This window comes from Odocoileus virginianus, chromosome 13, assembly GCF_023699985.2.
Source record: "Odocoileus virginianus isolate 20LAN1187 ecotype Illinois chromosome 13, Ovbor_1.2, whole genome shotgun sequence".
Classification (NCBI taxonomy): Eukaryota; Metazoa; Chordata; class Mammalia; order Artiodactyla; family Cervidae; genus Odocoileus; species Odocoileus virginianus.
In genome coordinates, this window is record NC_069686.1 from 20,976,197 (window position 1) to 21,003,597 (window position 27,401).

At 39.4% G+C, this 27,401-nt stretch overlaps 1 protein-coding gene across 3 annotated transcripts in view; it reads right to left on the reverse strand.

The window, feature by feature from the left end:
* The window catches only part of CERS6 (ceramide synthase 6), a 339,296-nt gene that overhangs the window by 64,949 nt on the left and 246,946 nt on the right, over positions 1-27,401 (reverse strand). For all 3 annotated transcript variants that reach the window (XM_070476098.1, XM_070476100.1, XM_070476099.1), the window contains exons 5-6: positions 13,028-13,078; positions 10,600-10,692 (exon numbers count right to left, since the gene is read on the reverse strand). In XM_070476098.1, coding sequence (XP_070332199.1) covers positions 10,600-10,692; positions 13,028-13,078 — 144 coding nt within the window. The remainder of the gene's footprint in view (positions 1-10,599; positions 10,693-13,027; positions 13,079-27,401) is intronic.

The window sequence follows — 27,401 nt, forward strand, 5'->3', positions numbered from 1 at the left end:
CCATGTGTTAGGTTGTGTCTGACTCGGCGACCCCACTGACTGTAGCCCGCCAGGCTCCTCTGTCCATGGGATTCTCCAGGCAAGAAGACTGGAGTGGGTTGCCATTTCCTCCTTCAAACCCTGGAGGTTCTAAATGACAAATCAGGTTTCAAGTTGGTGCTTTGGACGGAAGAAGAAAAAAATCTCCTCTAGGTCAGCCAAGCTGGGATGATGCTGTAAGTTGTCAGGAGGGGTTCAGGGAAACTCTTATTACTACCTCCAGCCTTACTGTCTCTCTTCTAATTCCTCGTCCTTCCACTGCCTGAACTCCCCGCCTGCCTTCACCAACAGGCAGGACTCTACCTGCAAAACTCACCTGTCACCTTCCTTGCTCCCACGCAGTACTCTGGCCCTTCAGGGATTTTTCCTGGCTGGAAGGCTTTGTATTTTCTCTTCTTTTCTCCAAGCCCCACTCCCATTTGAGTATCTGGTAAACTTCTAACCACCCCGAGACTTGCCTACTAATTCTCAGGCTTCAGAAGGTTCGGACGTGGTGATTTATTCCCAACAACGCCGTAAGGCAAGTACTGTTTGAATGCCATTTTATAAAGAAACTGAGGCACGGAGAAGCTGGGAGACTTCTCCAGAGTCACATGGTAAGGACAGGCTCGGGGCACATCAGCACCTAGTTCTGTGGGACTGGAGACGTCAGGCTCCCATCGCAGTGGACTGCTTCTCAGAAACAAGAGCACAGGAAAGACGACAATAAGGAAGGTGGCGACAGAGGGAGGACGCTTCTGAAAACACGGGTAAGTGGGAGCCTATCGAACAGAACAAGGTCGCCTCTAGGGGACAGGAAGAGAAGGCGATCAAGAGCAAAGGGGACGATTAGCCATGAGTGGAAGAGGTGCCTCTTCTTGGGAGGCCAAAGGAGAGGATAGGTCATGGGTCTGTTTATATTTAAGGGGCTAGAAGTGGAGGGAATTCACCGAGTCAGGGAGATTGTTAGACAGACAGATAACATAAATAGTAAGCCAAAGTAGACGCTTTCCCAAGACTCCTAGGATGACTAATGGGAAACTCCCCAGGGGAAGTAGAATGAAATCTCCTAATGAAAGTGAAAGTGAAACTCACTCAGTCATGTCTGACTCTTTGTGACCCCCTTGGACTATATAGTCCATGGAATTCTCCAGGCCAGAATACTGGAGTGGGTAGCCTTTCCCTTCTCCAGAGGATCTTCCCAACCCAGGGACTGAACCCAGGTCTCCCTCACTGCAGGTGAATTCTTTACCAGCTGAGCCACAAGGGAAGTCCAAGAATACTGAAGCGGGTAGACTATCCCTTCTCTGAGGCATCTTCCTGACCCAGGAATCGAACCAGAGTCTCCTGCATTGCAGGAGGATTCTTTACCAACTGAGCTATCAGGGAAGCCCCGAAAAAGGGGACACGGTGGCTACATGGCCCAGGAAGAGAACCGGGACCTCCTGTATGGCAGGCAGGACTTCCACCACTGAACCACCCATGCACCAATGAAAGTGATACTTTCCAAGTGTCAGTGGCCTCTCTCAAGGGAGGGTGGGACCCCTGAGGGCCTGGACTTAAGGACCCAGAGCCCTGGAGCAACAGCACTGTGTTGGTCCCGGGTGTAGGTTTCTCTGTAATGTGGCAATGCTGTGACCCTTGGTACCACCCTGGAAGAAGAGGTTCCTCCTGTCACTTCTCATGCTTGGACAGCAGTACATGCCACCACAATGCCCCAGAGCTGTTTTCCGGGCTTGTCATCTAACTGTGAGATCTAAAGATGCTTAAGAGCCTCTCCTCTGGCGAGGTGCTCGGGAGTTTGATTGCTGTAACAAGCTACTAATTTTTGAATAAAATCTCATAAAATTGCCCCATAAGACATCCCCCCCTGCCCCGCCCCGGACAAGACTGTTCTTTTGTTCTCCCATCAGCCTGCACACAGCCCTGGGTTGAAATGCTTTGATCACCAGTGGTGGCTTACTAAAATGAGCTGCCTCCTCTTCCCTTCTTTGATTCTGAAGGCACTGCAGTGAGAAAGAAACAGAAAGAGCCCTCAGAGTCAGCAGTATCTTCCTTGGAAGAAACCTAAGCTTGGAGGGCAGGATCTTGCTACTCCAGTCATAAGTGAACACACAAAAGAACAACTTGGTGCTTCTGTGAAAGAGTGGTTAAGTGGTCTGCCTGCCAGTGTCTACAAGCAGCAACACTGAGGTCACCCAGGGAGAATTCTACAGCATCCTCCACCCTCTCAGGGTGATCAGGTGTCATCTGGTGTGATTTCAGCCTTTCCAGCAAAGAGAGGAGATGCTGATACAATCTGAGGCATGACCCGAGAGTCATATCCTTTGTTGTTCATTGTTCAGTCGCTAGGTCGTGTCAGAATCTTTGTGACCCCATGGACTGTAGCACGCCAGGCTTCCCTGTCCTTCACCATCTCCTGGAGCTTGTTCAAACTCATGTCCATCAAGTCAGTGATGCCATCCAACCATCTCATACTCTGTTGCCCCCTTCTCCTCCTGCCTTCAATCTTTCCCAGCATCAGGGTCTGTTCCAGTAAGTCAGCTGTTTGCATCAAGGTGGCCAATGTATTAAAGCTTCAGCTTCAGCATCAATCCTTCCAATGAATATTCAGGACTGATTTCCTTTAGGATTGACTGGTTTGATCTCCCTGCAGTCCAAGGGACTCTGAAGAGTCTTCTCCAACACCACAATTCAAAAGCATCAATTCTTCAGCACTTAGTCTTCTTTATGGTCCAACTCTCACATCTGTACATGACAACTGGAAAAACCATTGCTTTGACTATATAGGTCTTTGTTGGCAAACTAATGTCTCTGCTTTTTAATATGCTGTCACATCCTTAGGAAAGACTTAAAAATCATCTAGGGACACTTCCAGTGATCCAGTGGTTAACTGGTTAAGACTGTGCTCCCAGTGCAGGGGGCACTGGTTCCATTTCTGGTCTGGGAAATAAGATCCCGCATGCTTCACAGCACAGCCAAAATAAATAAATAAAATAAAGAGATGCTTTCTTGAAAAGAATAAAAATAATCTAGATGAGCAATTCTTAAATGTTCTGGTATTAAGGAGCATATTCTTAAAAATTATTGAGGACACCAAAAATTGTTTGTTTATGTGGGTCATATCTATCAGTATTTACTACACTGGACATGAAAACTGGGAAAATTTTAAAAACACGTAAATCATGCTTATTAATTTATTTTAAATAAAATTCATTATGTTAATTAACATAAATGTATTTACAAAAAATAACCACATTTTCCAAAATTTTAAAAATGTCATGAACAGAATGGTATTGTTTTACATGATTGCAAAGCTCTTTGATGTCTGTCTCATGCTAGATTTCATCATGGCATGTATATTCAATCTGTTGCCCAGTTATTTTTGTTAAAGTATGTAAAGAAAATCTAGTATCACACAGCTGGAAATGGGAGGAGTATCTTAATAGTCTTTTTCAGGTAGTTATGAATATTCTTCCTTGACATTCCAAACCTTGACAAGAGGGACATTCTTAAAGGTTAGTTGCAATGTGGAATTTAAAACTATATCAATAAATTTTTCATGTTCTGTTACCTAAAATCTTTTGGTCTGTCTTGACCTTTGAGTGGATATTTCACTCACGCATACTTTTGGAGCATCATGCATCATTTGGAAAACATTGGCTCATGGAGTTAAAGAAACATTTTTTTACAATGTTTTTAAAATCACATTTATTGTCATCACTACCAATCTCCTGAGAAAAGTCTTTAAGTACTGAGAAGCTATAGAGCTCTTGCTGGAGGACACAAATCTTCTTGAAAATCTAAGTTTTTCTTCAAAGTTTGAGTTTTATCATTGACAACAAATAAAGTCAATGGTTTTACTTGAAACACCTTGACAAGTTCATTCTGTGCATTTTCAGTAATGTGTCTACCAAACACACACAATGGAATAACTATAGTTTATCATTCTTTCAAGTAAAAATTAGATTTGGGTGGGGGGAGCAACTAGCACAGCCCTCAGCGGAAAACACTAATCACATGTGACTTTTCTTGAGACACACTGCATGTTGTTCTGCAGCAGAAGCTCTTCCTGGCTCCTTCCCATTTCATCAGACAAAATAATAAAAAAAACTAAATGTACACTTAAGAATAGAGATTTAACACTTTTTACTGATTCAACAAGCACATTCTCAAGTAAAACTGACATTTTTCCTTCCTGCAAGCACATGGCAGAGAGGAATACAAAAACTACCACTCATACTCTTTGGTGTCACTACTAGCAATTTTGCCATTACTTTTGCATGATCAGTGTAAAGTTCAATGCAGTGAGAAAGGTAAATGATGTCCCAGCATTATTATGATTTCAGTTTTGATGTTGTAGATCTTCTGAAAGGGTCTCAGGAATCTCTAGGTGTCTGAAGACCACACTTTGAGAACTGCTATCTTTACACATGATTTCCAAATACTGTTCTAGGAGATGATAATCAGCCAGATTATTAATAGTAGCTGTGCCAGTTAGGATAAGCTAGATTATGTGGCAATAAAGAAACTTTTAAAATCTCAGTGGTTTATAACAAAAGTCTATGTCTTATTTTATTGTATGTTACCAACTGCCTGGGCAGGGGGTACTCTATTGCCATCACTTAGGGACCCAGATGGAGCAGCCTCCATCTCAAAGGTTATCAATTGCTATGAAAGTGAATGTGTTAGTCTCCCAGTTGTGTCTGACTCTGCAACCCCATGGACTGTAGCCCCCCCAGGCTCCTCTGTCCATGGGATTTCCCAGGCGAGAATACTTGGAGTGGGTAGTCATTCCCTTCTCCAAGGGGTCTTCCTGACCCAGGGATTGAACCTGGGTCTCACACTAGCAATTCCATTACATCACTGACTAAGTCAGTTCTGCTCACAGCCTACCAGCCATCTGGTCATATCCAACCACAAGAAGGGGCATGGCTGAGTGCACCATCCTCCATGTGCTTGAGAATAGAGTGTTGGCAATATTTGGTGAGTCACACTGACGATTACAGTAATAGCCAACATTTATGGAGCATTTGTTACGGGCCATGCACTGTTTCAACAGCTTGTATCACTTATCTATGCTCACAACACTCCCATGAGGTAGGTTATATGATCTCTATTCTTTGGATCAGGACACAAAGGCATTGAGAGGTAAGTTACATTGCTCAAGGTCACAGCAAATTAGGAGAGGTGCTGGGGAGGTAGAAGGACTCTAGAGCCCATGCCTTCAACCTCTAAGAAGACACGTAACCTATAATTTTCCCCAGTCTTAAGCAAAATGAGAGTGATAAAAACTTCATAATTATAAATAGAAAGGATTGTCCTTTTTTTTCACAAGGTATCTTTCCTCTTTTAAAATGTTAAGATGTCCTCTCTTTTATGAATTGATAGTAATGAGTAATTTCCTTACCAGGAAAAGTAAAAGGTTGGCAACTTTAAGTTAACTCATTTTCCTAATGATTTCGGTTCATTTTAACTGATCAAAAGTAGAAAAATTTGTGACCACTAGTTTAGGAGGTTTTTTGATTTGTTTTTGGTCTTAGCATTATGCTTTGATTCAACCAAATTTTAGTCATTATGTGTTGGGTACTGCTCTGAGTTCTGTTAAGCATTGTACTAGATAGATGGTTTCATGGACATTGTTTTATTTAATTCTATGCCATACTGCTTCCTTATTAAAAGATTAAAACATGCTTTTTTTTTAATCCTAAAGTTAATTGAAACAGGAAAGATCTGAAGCATGGCAGACCCCCACAAGGCAGCTAAAGTACTCAAAGCAATGGATACCAGTAATTTTCTACAAAAGTTACCAAAGCGCAAACACAAGCTTCTCAATAAGTTTCTCACTAAACTTCATTATCATCACCTCTCTCTGTCAGGGATCTTTCATGAGATGTAGTTTTTCTCTCAGATTAAAGACCAAAAGAGCAGTAAGTTGATTTCACCAGCTGGGTCCTGGAACTCAGCCATGGGTGATTTTTTGCAAAGCACTCTAAACACAAGCAAGGTTCATTGGCCAAGGGCCCAGGCCAGCAAGCCAAAGAGCATTCTAGTTAACAGGGACACAAGGCTTGGACACCAGCAAGCAGTTCTGAGCTCCAACACAGTCATATTTATTAACTTCCGTTAGAAAATTTAGATGCACAGGAGAAATACTTATTATGAACAGGTGCTGGAAAACAGAATCTTAATAAAAATTAAGCCTCAGGAAATAAAAGGTGATTCAAACAATACTGAATACCAAGAATATACCTGTTGTTTTTTTAATAAGGTACTTTAATGATTTTTTTAACAAAAGAAGAAAGGCAAAAAAAAAAAAAAAAAAAGGGAAGGAGAGCAGAATGGGCAGAAGAAGAAAGAAGGAAGGAAAAAAATCCTCAAAAAGATACACATACCTTGGTAGCATGCAATAGAATATTTAAATTATGAGTCCATTATGCCAAATGATTACCTCTTGACTAGGACCTTTTCTCTGGGAATATTAATAGCATGTATGTCATCACTGACCAAATAAGTACCAACCCTGGAGATGACCAAGAGAGGCAAGGTGTTCTTTCACCATAGAGATGAAAGTTCTCCAATCATTTTTAAACTCCAGATTCTGCTTGGCAACAGAGCAATTAAAAAAAAAAAAAATGGCAATATTAGGATATTTCTAGAGGGGGAGAGTTTGTGAATATAAAAGCCATTTTTAGAAAGAGTTGTGAGCCAATTAAGTTACAAAGAGTTATTTCTGAACCTCACATTTTAAGGTATTGATTCTAACAGCTGGGGGCATGCATTTGGATCAAACATTTATAAATTCTGGTCCCTGTTTCAAAATGGTTGTTCAAGTTCATTGTTATTTGATAGGGCAACTAAAGATATATTTTCATAACCTTTCTATTTAACCACTATATGTATAGACTTCAGAAATTGATTATCATGGGTGTCAACGGGTGTCTTCAAACATCTCTATTCTATAATTAGGAGGAGGGTTGTTTTTAGAGGGTGAGGACTTAGTTAACACTTGCAATATAGAAGGTGGGGATGTATTTGGCAACAGAATATACCAGAAGCCCTTGCTGATGGCTGGAATGGCAGGTCTTTTGGGTGGGAGGGAAGTGAGGCGGGAACGCCCGAGGATCTGCAGTGGCTGTAGGCATGATTCAAAGGAAAAAAGCAAGGATTAATGAGCAACTTACTAATGAGAGACAGCCACAGAGCAGAAGACCTTCCTTATTAAAATCTGTGCAGAGTAACAAGCACATATGGTAGTAGCCAAATTCCCATGTTGTACAAGAAACAAGAATAAGCCAGCTGCACCAGGAACATTCAAAGGTACTCCGACCAAGGGAAGAAGTAAGAGGAGTCAGATGGCCACAGCAAGCTATAGCGTTGACCAGAAATTGTATATATTATCAATTCAGCAGCACTGACAACACGTACAGGCCTGAATAAATTCCATTTTCATGGACCTCACTGTAAAATGCCCTGTTTTGTAGGCTTTCTCTGCACTGATGCAAGACAAGTGAAAAGCACACAAAATAATACACTTTAGCCCCTGAAATGAATCCAGTTATTACTGCTATTAAGAAAATGGTAATTTGTCATAAAATAATGCAGCCTCTGTGAGTCCTCTAGGTTCAGTGAAAAGACGTGGTACATGCATGCTGAGGAAGCTCAAGCAAGAGGAAGGGGCTTGGTGACTTTTGATGCAGCAGTGTCTCCCGAGGTCTAGGCTCCTGGGGGCCAAGTAAGAGTCAGTTTTGCTTCCATTCATCTTTGACCCAAGACGGCATTCCTAATTGTCATGAAGCAAAAGAGGAACAAATAAAATGGCAAAGAATGGCAGAAGGCCTATTGCCTCTAATGTCAGGAGCATGGAGGAGCAAATCAACACAAGAACTGTGGACACATCCAACGGCTCATCAATGAGGAATCACGGGACTTTGCTTGGGAAACTTGGGCTCTAATTTATTCCCACATTGTGCAGCCTTGAAAATTCACTGTACATCAGTTTTCTCAATTAGAAAATGGGAAGAATAGTCAAAACTCCTTCTTTGTTATACAAATGTTTTCTGTGACTACCTGGAAAAATTTCTCCTCAAAAGAAAATACAATCTGTATTCTTCAGCCTTAAGCAGGACATTTCGACACATGCTACAACATGGATGAACCTGAGGCCATTATGCCAAGTGAAATATGTTAATCACAAAAGGACACATGTGGTGTGAGTCCACTTAAATGAGGTAAGGAGCCATCAAATTCATAGAGGCAGAAAGTAGAATGGTAGTTTTCAGTGATGGGGTTTGGAGGTGGAAGGAATGGGGATTTGTTGATTAATGGGTACAGAGTGTCAGTTCCACAACACGAAAGGGGTTCTGCAAACAGGTTGCACAACAGTGTGAAGGTGTATAATACTACTGAACTATACACTTAAATAGTTAAGATGGTAAATTTTATGTTTTGATTTTTCCCAAAATGAATGATTTCAACAATAAATAAATAAAATGCACAACAGGCCTGGCACAGTGGACAGCATCACTCTACAAGTACTGACTACAGGAATGAAGAAGACTCCTTGTGTAAGAGAGACAAGATCTAACTGACTTATCATCACTGAAAGATCTTTAAACATTTTCAGAAATGGACCCAAAGCATTGGGTGCAGTGAGTAAGGGAACCACCAATTATGGGTGTCAATGAGTCATCTGCTACACCTAAGCCTTAGCCCTTACAGGAACCATCCACCTCTGAGAATCAGATGACACATACCACTTTAAGGCCGTGCTGTCAGGAAAGACAGCCTGTTGCCAGTCAAGTACGCCGCTGCTGTAGGAGAGTGGAAGGAGCAGAGCTGGGGGAGGTGATGCAGGTACTAGGGAAATGCTTTTCTGCTGCCACTTGGATATTTTGCAATTTGGCAGATTACCAATCTAACCAAGAAATGGTTTGTTACAGTATTGTGATGCATCACAATGCACAGTACTATTTGCAAAGAAGCTTAGAAGATACCTATTAGCAATCAGAAGACATTCTGATGAATCCATTTACTCATTCATCCTAAACTTACTGAGCCCTACCACAGGCAGGTGCCTTGACAGTCACAAGAGGTATAAAGATGAACATATCCTGCTCTTTGCCTGCCAAGTCTGGTGAAGGGAGATAGATTCCAGCCACAGGCAAGGTCTTGTAAAAAACAAAGATGTTATGGAAAAAACTGTGTTTGAACCATGGAGAGACGATATTTGTAACTAAGACATATGTGTATGTCAGGAGGAGGAGAGACTGGAGTGGTGGGTTGGAATCATGGTGACAAACCTGAATATTTCCCCAAGTAGTCTGGCTCTGTTTTGAAGGTTTGAGAAACATAACTCTTAGATGGCAGGTAGACAAGAATAACTACTTAGAAAGGAGGGCCATCTAAGAGGCCGCTGTAATAGATTAAGCCAAAGTAGAGAGGACTCAAACTAAATCTGTTAGTGACACTAAGGAAGTAGGTGGCAAAGAGGAGAGCAAAGGAAGGCTTCTAGCTTACACGACTGTTGGTGACAAACATTACTGGAGGAAGAACAAGACAAGGGGAAGACAATGTCTTCAGTTGGGAACAGACTTCTCATTCATAAAAGGAAAATAAAGAATAAATGATCAGATGGGATCTTAGCATTGTGGTGAGGATTAAATGATAAAATAACAAGAAGAACATCATACTTTCATTTATGATTAGTTTTGTGTAAGTGTGGGACCCAGAGAAGATTTGGGACAGGAGACAGTTGTGAGTTACTGGTATAGACATAAGTGTTAATAGTGCCAAAGGGTGTAAGCTGGATCACCCAGGGAGATGACATCCTGTAATCTAGGACCAGACCCTGGTGCATGCAAATATGCAGACCATGAGGGGTGGGGGCTGGAGTGGAGGCCAGCAAAGACGGCTCTGAAGAAGTGATCCAAATATAAGTATCTGGAAAAAATAGCTTCATGGGGAAAAAAAAAAAAAGAAACAACAAACCAACAGTGAACAGCCAAAAGCACCAATTCTGCCCAGAAGCTGGTAAGATGAGAACTAGAATGAGACGGTTTAACACTGAAGAGGTCAAGAGTACCATTAGCAAAAGCTACTCCAGTGGATGGTAGGGTGAAAGCCAGTTACAGTTCACTTAGGAATGTTGTATTTTCCTGACATATTTTGACATTACATAACTCTTTAATTGGGGAAATCTTCATTCTTTAGGGCTGGAACACTGAGCTTTCACTCTCTCCCAGGAGCCACAGATACAATTTTTCTTCTTCATTTCATTTGGACAGCAGAGGGACTTGGGACTCAGACTCAGAGGAAATTAATGCCATTAAGAATCATTGCTATATTTTATCACTGAGAAAAGGACACTAGGTTTGGGGTTGGGGGAGAGTGAAGAGACAATAGGATTAAAATATAGAACAGCACAAACAAAAGTAGAGAATCTTCTATAATAATGCCAAAAGTCATACTAATTCAGGACTGATGGGAGAACAGAAGTAGGTGCTTCTGAGACTATACCCATCTGCCAAGGGTCACGAAAAATGCCTGTCTGCAAGTCCTTTACAACATACCCACTCTTACCTTTCTTTTGATATCCGTGAACTGGGAAAACATTAAAGACCAATAAAATGACAGCTCCAGGATATAATAGTAGTGAAGGTCAGGTGTGAGTGGCTGAGGATCAAAGAGAAAAAGGCAAGATTAATAATTAATAGGAAACCAAATCTGTTTCAAACATCTCAAGCTCAGTACTGGAAAGTGACATGGTCTTATACCTCCACAAATTCCAGCCCCATTCTCTCTGTGGATAAGAGAGCTTTGAAGGATTCCTCTAATCCACAGCTTGATGGAATTAGTTTTGTTTCATCTCCAGCCAGAAAAGTGACAACTGGTTTCAACATTTGGCATTGGTACCCAATTCGCGATTCATTTCAACAATCGCATTTATGGTTCTCTGACATGCGTCTCTACAAGATTCCTTTAGGCAACTTGCAAAAAAAATTCTAACACATACACAGAAAGAATAAATCTGGACAACTCCCATGGGATTCTTTGAGATTCCTATACTCAATTCCATGAGTACAGGACCAGGGGAGGTGAAAGAAGCTGGAGTACTATATGAGTCATGGAGGCACAGTTTCAGATTCTGTCTTAATTGGAGCTTTTTTGTTCTTAGAAAATGTTCTGTACATTGTAAAGATTTTTAAAAAGATAATTCAAAAATATTTATTACAAGATCAGGGGGACAAGGAAGCTGCTAGGAGATACCAGGTTAGGCACCCACCTGGGAATCTGAGATCAAGCCCCAGTTCCACAGTTTAAGTAGCTATAAAACTTGGGCCTTGGTTTACTAATTGGAAAAGTGAGGTAACATCTGCTTTACCTGCCTCAGAGGTCCAGGAATGAGGAGAGGCTCAGAGAGGCAGTGGAAGTCAATGATATTTATTTTGCACATAAATCCATAAAGACAAAACAGAGTTTTAAAAAAACATTTTTGATGAGTTGTTTTTAATTGTTTCACTGAGTTATAATGAAATAACTTGATTTCCCCAATGACTGAAAGACCTTTGAAACTCACTACATGAACACATCCACACCACTGCACACAAGCAACAGTATATACATGGAAAATACAATTGAAACTGAAATGCTCTGTAAACCAATAACAGCATAATGACTAAGTCATGTGAGAAGCACTCACTTAACTACCAACTGTAAGCATGGACACCAAGAAAAACAGTTGTTCCCCTCATTTATCTTTGTCAACAAAACACAGGAGGAACAGGATCCTTTCCACACAGTATGCCATTCCAGGACACAGAACTATAAGTGACAATATTCTGAGCATAATACTTAGGTTCATAAAACAGCAGTTGGGACTGAGAATTACAATTGTGTGCAGCAAGTGATTGCTTTCGATGTTACTTTAGTCTCAATCAGATGGCCTTGGAATGTTCAGCTCTCTCTGACCATGTCATGTTGTTGATTTTCAGTCTTTCCTAATTTGAATAAACCATGTGAAAGAGATGGAAATGAAAACTGGAATCCCCATTTCAACGTGTTCCTAGCCTTGAACTTGTCCTAAGGAAGAGCCAACGCCAGTCCCTATCCCCTGTTGCAACATAATGTGCAATAAAGAAGAAGCAGGGCACGCCTGCTGTCCATTAACTTTGTTAGACCAAATGCCTCTAAAAAGGCAATCTATAGAATCCCAAACTCAAAATTCCACATTGCTTACTACAATGTCAGTCTCTTTATTTTATCAACAAAATACATGGTTGTATCTGTTTCTCTTATATAATATATCTCAGTTGAACTAGAAATTCTAGAACTGTTTCAGCAAGAAATTTCCAGAGAAGTCCCACTTGGATATTCAAATAGTAACTGAGCTAGAGACCACAACACATGGTAATATTACTAAATTCAAGATCCGAGGCAAGGGTATATCTGTGGGCCTGGATCTGAAATGCTCTCTGTCTGGGATATGATTTTAATCTCATTTTCAACAATGATATTTTTGTCTATGTGTAACGGGACAAGCCCGTTTTTCCATGCTCAGGGAACTGGTATTTGATTTACATCTACAGAGGCTGCTCCTAACCCATAAAGTGAACCAAATTCAGCATGCCTATCCTAGCTCCTTACTCGAGCTTTGCCCACTAGCTGTCGAGACAGGTCAGGGCTATTATAAGCCCAAAAGCAGATGGGCTGTTAGAAGGAGGACTCATCCACCTACTGAAGTGATCATATCTTACTCTTCAGCAAATGTACCTTCCACACTTCCTCCATCTGCTCAAGCAAGTGAACATTGATTCTGAACTAACAGAAAGTACCTTCCCCACTAGGCTACACCCACCATCAAGCAGGGCAGGGAGGGGGCAAAAAGCAAGGTGGCTGCCCAACCTGCTGGGACCTGCCTGAAACCATGGTGCTGACTTAGGAAGAGCTTTCCACGTGTAAAAACCCAGACGGCAATGTGTCCTTACCTGACAAGGGCCTGTGTCCTTACCTGGTAGGGGTAGTTGTACCAGCAATGCCTTGTATTCCACAGCCAGGGGGTCTGAAAACATGACAGAGAAACCATTTTACATGTTTTGGAAAAGAAGCAGGATAAGAGATGTTTATGACAGATTCTGGCCTCCCAATGTTTCGGAATTTCAATAATCTACCTGCATGAGAACTGAAGGACCTAGTACAATTGGGAATGGGAGAGCAAAGCAATGAAGAGTCCATCATGCATTCTCTCTGGGGTATCTTCTAAACTCAACCGGCAGTATTTCAGGCTACTTCTAGGATAGGGTCCTGGATGGCACTTTTTTATATTGTGCTGGCTCAGTAGACACATTCCTGCAAGGTAACCAGCCTCAGCAGTAGAGTTCTTCAAGTGTCTCACCAAGATCCATTACAAATCCTCCATCTCACTGTTATCAATAAACAATGCTGACAGTTGATGCACATTTCTTTGAAACTCCTCCAATTCACTGTTTCCCAAGCAACGTAATTGTTTCATGCCTTGACTGGGGGTCAGTAGCAGGCAGGGACACTTATTTCAGTCAGACTAGCTCTGACTAATTCCAGGCTTGAGTAGATTAACCCTCAGATTAACCCTACACTCCACCCCGGACTTGTGGTCAAGGTCTTTCAAAGAAAAAACAAACCTCCTTAATTTAACAGACTCACTTGCCTTACCACATTGTAAAATTAAAGAGAACATCTAAGTATGCACACAGATGCCAAACATTTTTAATAAGCAGGTAGGTTGGTATGGATTTGAACAGACAGCTCAACCATCCCCTAACACCGGCACAAACTTTCTCATATTTCTGTACTAACTTCACAATTCTTTTGCATCCCTGATATTGGTGGTATACATCTACATACATCTGATACACATCTGTATGCTTCTTACTATTAGGAAACATAATCTATCATTAATCCAATCTGTGTGTGGGTTTATACATCTCAAAATGATAAAACTGTCATTGAAAGATTAATGTCAGATATATCTGTACTGACCTAACCTTCCTGTTTGGTCCCAGGTTCTGTAAGAGCGAAAGTTGCTCCCATCTGCACTAGCATAATTTAGTTGTCTCTCTGAAAGCCATAGAGGTATCTTTCCACCTTGCATTGATGATGATGAGGATGAGGAGGATATTAGAGAGTACTTGTAGAGTCCTTCCTATGACCACACACTTTTTTTTGAAGGATACATTATTTTTTGAGAATTTTCCTCCATGATCTATTATTTATTTAACCAATTAAAAAGTTGTTTCTCTTTGAAAGTGAAAGTGTTAGTCATTAAGTCGTGTCTGACTCTTTGTGATCCCATGGACAGTAGCCTGCCAGGCTCCTCTGTTCATCGAATTTTCCAGGCAAGATTACTGGGGTGGGTTGCCATTTCACAGTCACACGTATTGACTCATTTAATCCTTATATTAAGTAGCAGTAGTATTTCCCTCATTTTATGGATTGGTAAATTCAGACCCTGAGCCCACAGTTAACTGCCCTGGTTAAACAGCCAGGCAGGACCAGAGCTGCATATCAAGCTCAGACTGTCTGGTATTAAAGCCAAACATAGCCACTGTGACTCTGCCTTTAAGTCTGATAAAAACTGAACCAGGCCTTAGTTCAGGGAGCTAGGCAGAAGTAAAAAGCCATGCCATGCCCTAAACCTAACAATGTTCAGGGATCTTTATAGTCTTGTTTCATTTAGGCACTCCTGATTCTCCTTCCTTTTTTTCCTGCTTTTGCCATTTGCTACCTGCACTGTACATATCATGTAGTCTCTCTGCACCAAACATCCTGGAAGCCCAAGTTGCCTATCTGACTGTCTTCTCCATTTCTCATGTCCATGACATTGAGGTTTATGACTGACCAACCTCATGGGATGACTATAAAGATCAAATGAGTGAACAAGGAAAAAAATGATGCAGAGTCTTCAGAAGTTTGACTGTCTTCTATAAACAACACAAGTCCATTGAGGAAGACACAGAAAGTATTGAAAATAATAATAAGAAAAATAATTGAATTCTTGTCACTACTAACATTTTAATATACAGCCCATTTTGAGCCTCTTTTCTGTATAATACAGATATTGATACAGACATGGATAGATTTGTCCTTAGACATATACATACACACATTATTTTTAAATTTGGGCACAGCATAGCAAAATCTATTTTGAAGTAGAGTAGAAATATTATTTGTTACCCTTCTCTCTGATAAAACTGTTTACTATCTCTACAATCGACTGAAAGTCCCTGAGGGAAAACTATGTCATATTCTCACGTTTATCTCTCCAGCATGAGACACTCAAGGTGACAGTTCAGCATTCATTACTGAATGCTAATGAAAAGGAATACAGAATTAAATCCCAGACCTATAAAAAGCCTTGTAGTATTTTTCTGAATCTATCAGTCCCCAGTGCACAGGGCAAGTGTATGCTTGCTTCTAAAGATATAGTCATCCTTCCCATTACAGACAAAACAGCAAAGATACTAGGAGTCATACGACTCCTAGTGACCCAGGAACACCCATCATTTAGAGCTTCCCTTCCCTTGTGAGCTTCTTGGCTCCTTGGGTTTCTTCTGACCCCCAGGCTTTTCTCTGGTGCATCAGATGTGCATCACCTAGACCGGCTTGTATCATGTGTGAAAGTGGATTGATCTGCAGAAACAGTGGGTAAGTCTTTGTCTCTCACTGTGTTCTGCCTACTTAAAGCAGGAGTAAAGAACATTGAGAATCTGATGGGGCTATCAGGGCCCTGGGATTCCCAGGTGGCACAGTGGTAAAGAACCTGCCTGCCAATGCCGCAGATGCAGGTTCGATCCCTGGGACAGAAAGGTTCCCTGGAGAAGGAAATGGCAACCCACTCCAGTATCCTGGCCTGGGAAATCCCATGGACAGAAGGAGACTGGTGGGTTATAGTCCATAGGGTCACAAATAGAGTCAGACACAACTTACAGACTAAACAACCACAAACAACAACCACTCTCAGGGCCATAGCTCAGCTTGTAAGCTTGCCAGTCAAACATTTAAATAAGCACTTGTGCACACTTATTTCACAATGCATGTTCGTGTGTACTTCCTACTTTGATGATACTAGATATTAACATATTCCATATGCTACATTTTTCTAGGGACTCATGTTATAGTCCCTCAAACTCTTTGAGACAGAATAAATGCTGTCTTTCCCAGAAAACAGATGAGAAGACAAGTCCATGAAAAGGTGATTCTCCTAATTTCTAATGGCTCAACACAAGTGTATGAATCTGGATTGCTGCTTATAATTTAATGCATTAAGTATAACATCTTTAGTTTCAACTGACATCATAAATCTGTTGTTTTTTAAAAGCAGTTTTTTTCAGATATATTTCTGAGAGCAATTTCCTTGTTCATTTGATATAAAAATCTGTATAAGCATTAACATAATTAAGAACATAAAAAGCTGCAATATTTAGACATCAAGAAAGAATAATGGTGATGAAAAAACACACTGAAAGCCCTCATTTTATAAGGATGAGCCTAGCATCTTCCTACATAACTAGAGATAAGTTCTGAACCTAGGACGGTGCAAGGTGATTCACGCACATTTTCTGGAAATAGAAATGCCTTTTTACATGGCATTACAATAACAGGGGACAATATCAATGCTGGAAAATCCAAAAACTCAATGATTCTCAAACCTTGGCCTTCCAATAAGGACTCTTTTTATTCCCCCTCAAAGATATACTCTTAAATAATGATATGAAGCACTTTACAGATTTTAAAGTATTTTATACATATTACCTCATTTAATTTTCATAACAACATTGTAAGTGCTCAACTAACATAACATACAGGTGCCAGAAAGGATAAAGAACATGTTGGCATGGAGGCCCTCTAACTATTAAAATGCAGGTTCTGATGCAGTAGGTCTGGCTTGGGGCAGATATTCTACATTTTTGACAAGTTTCAAGATGATGCTCAGACCTTGGACCACACTTTTGAGTAGTAAAGTGCTATAGAAAAGTAAGGAGGATGATCCAACTTGGTATTACCAGGTGTAAGACACTTTGCTAAGTACTTTGTTGTAATATTTCACAATTCAGTGTTAGCTGCGCAAATGAATGAATTATTTCTCATCTTTATAGTAGCTATATGGAACAGAAGTTGTTAGTAAAACAGTAGTTAGCTGAAGACAGTGCTTCTCAACTGACATCCCTGCTTGCTAGAACCACACACTTAAGATATATATTGTGGAAGAGATGTGAGCAGGGGTAACATGGGCCACTTTGGGATGCCAACCCTAGTGATGAATGTGAATGAGTTGTTCTCATCCTTTCTCCATTTCCATCAGAGGAAGATAGTAAGGGCTGGAGCTGTCATCTTTGACCCCGAGATAGAAGTTTCTGTTGATGTTCGTGTCAGAGGAATCCTACTAGCCCTGGTCTGCCTACCATGGACTATATGTGTGAGATAGATAAATTCCTATCATCTTCCTTATACATATACACAGAGACTGTATTCTCACTAATAGAGTCATCTAATAGTTGCAGGACCCACCATGGATTCCAAAATCCAAGGAATCCAGAATCCCGCATTTTGTTATGGTAGTCTGGGGTGACGTACACAGCATTGTAAGACAACTCTTCATATATGGTACTTAATAGCTATTAAATGTGTGTGTGTGTGCTTAGTCACTCAGTCGTGTCCGACTCTTTGCAACCCCATAGACTGTAGACCACCAGGCTCCCCTGTCCATGGGGATTCTCTAGGCAAGAATACTGGAGCGGGTTGCCATGCCCTTCTCTAGGGTATCTTCCCACCCCAGGGATCAAACCCAGGTCTCCCACACTGCAGGCCGATTCTTTACTGTCTGAGCCACCAGGAAGCTATTAAGGCACACATCAACTAATTTCAATTTAAGACTTACAAAATACCTGAATAAGATTAAGACCATAAAAGAGTACATAACAAAAGACTTGTAACATTCTCGATTTAAAGCACAATGTAAAATGACATTTATGTTATGTACATCTGCTCCCAGACACAATACTTGAGATACAACTTGGCCACATGCACATCCAACAATAGCACAGTGTCCCAGGGGAGGTTTCTGTAGCTCTTCTTACCCTGAGCAAACCCAACCCCAGCACCAGGATGGAGGTCAGACGTGCTGCTGGAGGTCAAAAGCAGTCCTCATTCGCCTTTTGACTAAATGCATAAGATTCAAGTGCTAAGTATTCTGTGATTTTTTTTTAAGTAGACTTTTTTTTTTAAGTGTCAGCAAATATGAGTTTTTAAAAAATCAGGTTTCTATCAGTTGTTCTGTAGAGGTTTCATAGTGAATAGGATTAACAAAAATAGATCAGGTTTGATCATTTCACTTCACTGTCTGGAATAAGATAGGTTTGGTCTTATTTTTTTTTAAAGTGCCATTTGATATACTTCTTAAAAACAGTAGTTAAAAAATGTGTCCTATTAATTTCTGAGAGTTTGATATTGAAATTCCAACTAAAAATCTTAACTTATCTACATAAACAATTGTAATATGTAGTGGAACTATATGGAACTTTGTTCTGTATTCTCCAAAGTCTCCTATAAATGTGTTATCATACTTTCATAATTCCAAAAAACAGATAAAAAATAAAAAGGGCTCAGCAAATATAAACAAGGTCCTACTGTATAGAACAGAACTATATTCAATATTCTGTCATAAACCATAATGGAAAGGGAAGTATAGATGAAATATATTCCTTTCCAATATGAAAAGCAATGTATATGTGTATTCGTATGTATATATATATATAAAACTTTGAATATATATATGAATCACTTTGCTACACAGCAGAAACTAACACAGTGTTATAAATCAACAATACTTTAATAAAATAATTTTAAAAATAATTAAATGTACCTTTCAGTTATTATGATGACAGAGCAATCATCAGATATCAAGAAGGCCGTGTCCAAGCCAATAAAATGTACAACACTAAGGGTGAACCTTAATGTAAACTATGGACTTTGGGTGATTATGATACGTCAATATAGGCTCATCAGTTATAACAAATGTACCACTCTGGTGGGGGATTTGATAGTGGGAGAGAATATGCATATGTGAAGACAGGGGTATATGGGAAATTTCATACTTCAATTTTTCTATGAACAAAAAACTGCTCAAAAAAATTAAATCTTAAAAAAAATCAGGGTTAACTCAGATCACTTATCATGCCTTGTAAACTAATGGAATAACTGAGCTTGAAGGAAAAGGTCAGAAAAAGGGATGCTCAGTTAAACTGGCAAGTGTTAAATGATTAAATAGAAATATAAATACACATACACACCTTTTTTTTTTCCCCCAAGAATCAGCTGGTACCTATAGCCGAACAAATAGTAGTCTCTTTGAATTAATAAATATTTTGATATAACAAAAGAACATGAATCATAGAGAGTATTAAAAGCATTTCATTGCCTCATCAAAAGTGTGAAAGATGTGTGGGTCTTTACCAGAAGTCAGCATCTGAGAAACAAACTTTCATCTTTCACTATTTCCATCCAAACTCCTAGGTGGCTTTCATAAAGCTCAGGTGTGACACTAACAGTGAAGGAATACAGTCTAAGAGACATACTGGCTTCTGAATAGTTTAAGCATGAAATACATAGAACCTTGGATTATGTTTTTAAATGCCAGGAAGCGAGATCCCTGAACTACTCTGAAATTTCTTTCACTGAAACTACTGAAAACACTTTAACTGAGTTATACTTAAACCTTACACCTTTGGCTTATATTGTAGATGTACTGTAAGAACATGAGAAAAATGCTTCCTTGTCTGCAATGTGTTTATACTGGAAAGGTTAACACTAGGTATCCACTGAAATTGAATGTATAAGTTCCAATGATATTTTTCCTTTTAAATTTAGTCCAATGGGGAGAATTCTTCTCTTTGCAAATGTTTAGCAGATTTCCTGTTACCAAATCCTTATCTTTTCACCATGGTTTTGGGAAATTAGGATCTAATTCTGAAGCTCAGTCACAACAATTGTTACTGTCTCAACATTTTTGCTTATTTTTCCTTTTGTGGGTACTTTTTGATGGTAATATCTATATTAACAGCTTTATTACATAAACATTGTGAATTCTCTTCAGAAATGTTGAACAGCATAATTTCAATGAATATAAATCAATGATAATCTACCATTTTCATTTAATACATATTGTGAAGTAACTCAGAATCGAAAGAAATACTTTATGCTTGGTAAGTTTAAAAGTTGATCAATAAACTGTATTTGGGATGAAAAGAATGAAGCCAGAAGTCTCTGAGCAGCCTAAAGATGCAGTTGATCAGTGATGAGTAGTCTAGAACAGTCTCCAGCATGCAACAGCTACCCTTTCCTCCTTTGCTGGGTCAGGAGATATGTGACTATAAATCTACAAAGCAGAGTGGTGACCCCTCCCTAGAGGCCCTTGGCATCTGCATTAGCTTTGAAAGCTCTTATGATGTGCAAATGTAATTTAGACTTGACCTCATGGTCATTATATAAAGATAGCAGCTTTTCATATTGATCAAACTTTTAAAAAGATGCTAGTCTTCTGGACCTAGTGAAGTATGTGCCTTCAGCACACTCAGCAATCAATTTAGAAAGTAATATGCAGATCTGTCAAGCATACAAAAATAGAAAGAATTCCTTGGAGATGGGTATTGAGGTTACAGGGTCTCCTCAAGGGCTTTATCACAGAGCCAAAGAGAAAGAAATCTTAGTGGCTTTTCCATGCCATTTAAAACCTTCCAGCAGTGATTCTCAACTTTTTCTGCCTTCGCTCAGCTGAGGGACTCTACATACATCTCAGAGTAACTGAGGCTGTGATTCTCAAGAGTCTGGAGAACAGGAGGCTTAAAAAGACACCTGTCCACATTAATTCAGATGTGTACTCTCCTCTGGGCCGGTGAGAATCACTGCAAAGCCGAATGGACAGATTAATTCCATGTTTAGAATAGAAATTGGGGCTAAAGGAACCAGATGAAGAAAAGGGAAGATGAAATAAAAAGAGGTGGAAAGACCTACAAGGAAAGGAAAATCCTGAGATTGTCAGCATGAGGGTGGGGGTGGCAGGGGAGAGATGTGTGGGTAGAGATGTGTAGAGAGGGTGGCCAGTGCAGAATTTGGGAATGAAACCAATCAGAATGGCCACTGTGCACAAAGAAGAACAAAAGAGCATTGCTCACCACCCAGTTCTACAAGGGTTACGTTGATCCACTGCAGTCACCTAAACACAGCACAACCCTGAGAGGAATTCAGGATGAAAAACAGGATGAAGCACTTTATGCTCTGGGTGAACAGGCCCCATAGATAGTTAGATGGATTTCTCAGGAAGAATTTCAATGACCCTGATTCTTGAATCTTCCCATATACAGACAAACACTAAAATCATCAGCTTGAGATATCATTCTTTATGACTGGCAGTGACTTTTTATGAAAATGTATTCTTGACAGTATGTATTTCCTGCCCCCCCCCCCAAATTAATATATAAATTACCTCTTCCCACCTGTTTGGAGCTATTCCTCAGAGCTGTCTCCTGGGGTATAGTCCTCAGTACAGTTCTTTTATTTAAGGTCTTAAGACCTTGAATAAAACTTAACTTTGCAACTGTTATGTTGTATGTTTTTCTTTAAGTCAACACTATTAAGAAGCACAGAAGTAGTCAAAAGACCATATAAGGAAACAATTTATAACACAGAACAAAAGATTAAGATCTCTAATGTGTAAAAAGCCCATAAAAATTGATTAAAACATTTAAATATCCCATCAGAAAAATGGGAAGAAGATACAAACAGGCGACATACTAAACAAACAAACAAAATGTGACCAAAAACATATGCAAAAATTACAGGTTAAAGTGAGACAGAATTTTTTTACCTGAGTCTGAAAATATCTGAAGAGGTTAATACCCAGGGGTTAGCAGTATATAGGGAAAATAGTACTCTGCAAACTAGAATAACCTTTCTAAAAAGTAATTTTCTCTTCAAAATCTGTACATCCTTTAAAGCAGCATTTACTGTTGAAAAAAAAATCAGAGTCAGAGTAAAGACTCTGAGTATGTAGATTTCCACTACCATTCCTTTTCTAGTAATGAAAAATTGAAATAAATATAATTGTTCAATAAAACTGAACACTGGCACGTTCCTATCTGGGATTCGATGGGAACAGATTCTGAGATGAGAACATGGGTGCTGGCTGGTTATTTGGGAGGTGACCCCAGGAAACTAGAAAAATGGGGAATACCCAGTATTACTGGTTTTCAGGAATGGGCTGGTTACTGTTGTAGGCAACTACACCTCAACTCCGCTGAGGACCTCTGCAGAATTACAGAGCACACATCCTACAACTGTCCCAACACAGGACAGGGAGGCTGAGGCATATATCTACCAACTCTCATACCCCATTGGTTGAGGTTCCGGTATTAATGCCTCCTTGTGTCTAGGTTGTACCTTCTTGTGCCTGGTAACCATTGCAGCTTAGGAGAAAGCAGAGCAGAGATGGGGCACAGCTCTGGTCTCATGTGGGACACTGTCAAAAGTGCATGGCACTGTCCACCACAGCTGTGCTAGTATCAGATGGACTATGCGGATATAACCAGCACATTCACATCTTAAGTTAAAAGCAAATTACAAGTAGAATATACAGTGTACCGTGTGTTTAAAGTAGATATATACAGATATATATTTAGATACACACACACATGAAATATGCCTGGCAGGATATTTACCAAAAGTTAATTAGTGTTTATCTTCGAGTAATGAGTATCTCAGATGATTTTCACTTTTAAAAAAATGTTTATATTTCAATATTAAACTATACAAGTAATTGTAGCTATAATTTTCTACAATGAACAGGGCATATTGGAATAATAAAAAGAAGCTAAGTCTATGTACCTTTAATAGGTCTGATTTTAAAAAAACATTTGCTCTATATTTAAAAATAACATTAATGATATTAATTATTACAATCCTCAAATTATTCAACAATGCCAATGAATTTAAAAACTAAAAACTAGTATATGAAACAACTGCCTTCAGAGCATCTAAGTGTTGACACTGATATTTCAAGTATAAATCAATCATCAATAATTTAATTCTAAATTCTCCATTAAGAGAAAGTGGAAAGGGGAAAATAATAAGATGAGAAAATAATGCAGAATAAATCTTGCATTCATTACAGTGATGATCAATCATTTTGCCACCCACCCCACCCACTCTCATTTCAAAGAGCCTCATCAGCCTCTAGCTTATGTGATTAGCTGCTCAGTCATGTCTGACTCTTTGTGACCCCGTGGACTACAGCCTGCCAGGCTCCTCTGTCCATGGAATTCTCCAGGCAAGAATACTGGAGTGGGTTGCCATTTCCACTTCCAGGGGATCTTCCCAACCCAGGGATCAAAAATCACATCTCCCACGTCTCTTGCACTGTAGGCAGATTCTTTACCTACTGAACCAATGGGGAAGGTGGGCACTTTCTTATTACTTCTAAACCAGTTTACCTACATTCTAATATCTTTCTGCTAATATAATTGCACCCGCCTTGTTTACTGGCTCTATCAAGTATTCAGTGGCCTCCATGTATCAGATACTCTGCTATACATGAACACAGTAGGGACAAGTTCTCCATTTTCTAGGAACTTACCATCTGCTGGGTAATCAAGACAAAACAATAAGTTATAGATGAAGTAAACACAGGATGCAGAGGGGTAGATACACCCAGCCCCGTCTGGAAGGGAGACATGGCAGGGGACAGCTCCATTAGGTGCACCATGGTAGTTGAGGACAGAAGGACAAGCAGAAGATAGTGGATGGAGGAGAAGAGCTCAGTACGGGAGAACTTTTTTTTTAATCTTTCAGGAGTCGTCATAGTTCCAACATCATTTTCATAATCCCTTCCCTTGCATTACTCTCCAGAAGACTAAAAAACATTAAATGCCTTCTCATTTCCAACTCAGAAGGTGAAATGTCTCTGGTTGGCTGTCCTATGACCGTAAGACTAAGTCCACTCTGCCCAATGAATGTCCCCTGCTCTCCTCAGGCCAGGCACCTTGCTGTGTGTGCTTCATGAATTCCCATCTCCATGCCTTAACCTCGTGTCTGGCTTGTCACCTCTACCCCACTGCCTCCTGGTCAGTATTCTAGGCACTATTTGGTTGGCCTCCTGGGGTCACATAGCCTCCTAGAGGCTACTAGCCCCCCCAGGAACAGAGAGCTAGTGATACAAGTGTACCTGTCCTGTACAGAAAGGTCTTCTTACTCTTACTTTAACATTTATTCAGGATGGAGAGAAACAATAATATGAAGGTGGAGAAAGCATTAAAAAAACGAACTTAAAAGAATGAAATGTGCGTGAAAATTTGGTGATTTTTCTTCACAATGGCTCTTATTCTGAATTGAATATTTGTAGACATTTTCTAAAAAATGGTGACCCTGTCACTTCAAGAGACTCAAATGGAAGTATCTGTTGCCAATGATAAAACTCAAGAAAGTATTAGTAATATGCCTAACAGATTCCCATTTGTTAAAAACTTTTTGGAGGAGAAAAGTGAAACAATGACTAATATGCTTCTATTTTTTCTCGCTTTTGATATTTATAATAATGTGCCAATATTTGTAAGATCTGTATAACTCAGTGAACCAATAGTTTCCAAATGACTGATGCATGATGTTAAATAATCACACCTGGATGAGAGGGAAAGAGAAATCAATGGATGTTCATGTAACCAAGCATTAAAATTTCACTGACATTAAAGAAATTACTTTTTCTTGAGTTTTGGCATCATATCAAAGAAGAATATCTACAATTTTCTGGAAAACACTATTAAGATATTTCCACCTTTTCCAATTTTATATCTTTGTGAGACTAGACGTTCTTTATATAAATCAACCAAATACACACATTCACACACCCGTGACAGACTGAATGTTGTTGTTCAGTCACTAAGTCGTGTCCAACTCTTTGCAGCCCAGGGACTGCAGCACGCCAGGCTTCCCTGCCCTTCATCATCTCCTGGAGTTTGCTCAAACTCGTGTCCATTGAGTCAGTGATGCCATCCAGCCATCTCATCCTCCATTGCCCCCTTCTCCTCCTGCCTTCAATCTTTCCCAGCATCAGGGTCTTTTCCAATGAGTCAGCTCTTCGCATCAGGTAACCAAAGTATTAGTGCTTCAGCTTCAGCATCAGTCCTTTCAGTGAATATTCAGGGTAGGAATGAGAATCCAGTTCTCTACTAAACCATACATTAGAAGTTATTACAAAAATCTCTAATTTTTATTTTGGACAATATATTTCTTTTTTCTTAAACTGTTTTTTCCATCTAATGACTGTTTGTTTCTATTTTAATTCAATTCATAAATGCTTTTACAACTCATCAGCTTTAATTTCTAACACAATAAGTATCGACAGATACGCCTAATAAAAACAAAAACTCTTTAAAATTCTTATGATTGTTACCAGTGTAAAGTGGTCCTAAAACCAAGAAGTTTGAAAACCATTGTGTCAAGGACAGCAGATCAACAAAATGAAAAGAACCAAGTCTCCAAAGATGGTGTGGAGCAGAGATCAAGTGGGTGGCAGGGAGGGAAGACAGTGGCTGGAAGGGAGGACAAGGGGGGCTTCTTGATCTCAGTGTTGGAAAAATGAGCATATTATATTGTGGAGAGTCAGCAAGTTGCCCAGGTTTGGTACCTATCTTCAATAAAATATTTAGATTAAAAAAAAAACTACTGGGCACTTCAGCTTGATATTTCTTATCTACAAAATAAGACTTGCTTTTTAATATGTTATGCAGTCACCTTGTCTGTGTATTATATCTTAAAACCCATAATAAGCCTACATTATATGAAGCATGAATCCAAACATATTAAGTAGACACAGTCCTATGTTTCCTGAACTCCTAAATTTTCAGTCATTTTCTGTCTAGATTGGCCATAAATGGCTATAGAAAACACATTTTACGTGAGGAACATGTTAGAAGGAAAAATTGTATCGTGCCGTCATTATTTGAGAAAGCTGCAAGAAAACACAAAATTCAGATACTTGCAAAGCGGCCAGATCTCTGTAACATTCAATTATGTGACTGAAGAACACCACTTTTTTGAAAGGCAGGGGAATCAAGAAATAGAGAAATGAAAGTTCCTTAATTTCCCCACCGCTGCAATCACTGAAAGAACACATGAGGGGCAAGAGAGAATCAGAAAGGACAGGGCAGCCCCTCTGGTCTAGTCTCCTATTAACCAGCTAAGTGACAGTGGCTAAGTCAATTCACCCATCAGGCTGCTCATGTGTGAAACTAGGAGATGGCGTAATTTCTATGATCCCTCAAGCCCTAAATTTCACCATTCTCTTTGTCCCCCTTTATTTCTCCCCAAAGACAAAAATCTTGGTTTCCTGTGTGTGCTCTAATCTTGTTGCAAGCTCTGACATCCCATTAATGAAAATCCAGTATTAGAAGGAAATCCTCTGTTTTCTTCTTCAAAGGGACTCCAGCTTTCCACTTCAATTTAAATATTTTGAATCACTGGCAAAATTTAGTCACTCTTATTAAACACAATATAATAAAAAGCTCATTTTGCCCAATATCATTATGTGTGAATAAAAGTCATAAAGTGAGAAATTACTTTTCAATGTGTCCTCTATCTATGAAACTCAAGTTTTATATTATGTTTGGTATTGATGATTAAAATTTTCTAAATTAAACACTGATGAAAATTTGATGATGATATTTTAATTTAGGAAAATAATCCCTTTCCTCACAGTCACTTTCATATATTAAAATTCAGAAGGGAATTCACAATTCAGTTTACCATTATTCATTACTAATAGGACAAATGATCCAACTATATCTTTTAAATGAGTGGTACATCCTTATATATTATTTATCTTCTAATTAGGATAGAGAAATTATCCTTTGAGTTGCTGAGTTAATTACAAAGAAGGAATTGATCATTATGCAGTTAAGTTTCTGATTTTAATCAAGCCTGTTTTCCTGTCTTCCCAGCTTCTGATCTTATAAAGATATGTAATTATTTTGAGGGGGAGGGGAAGCCGAAAGATAGAAGTCTGATAGATTAATGCAATAGAGTTACATCAAGGGGCTGAACCAGCAATACAGAAGTGGTTTGCTGAATATAAGATAAAGCTTTCCTTTAGATGAATAAAGAGAGCTTTTAAAAATCAATGAGGTGAAAAGGCTGGATGATTAATGAAATTGGCATGATACTGAAAATATAATCTTGAACTATCTATTTATTATTGTTGTTTAGTTGCTAAGATGTGTCCAACTCTTTTGCAACCCATGGACTGTAGCCTGCTAGGTTCCTGTCCATAGGATTTTCCAGTCAAGAATACTGGAGTGGGTTGC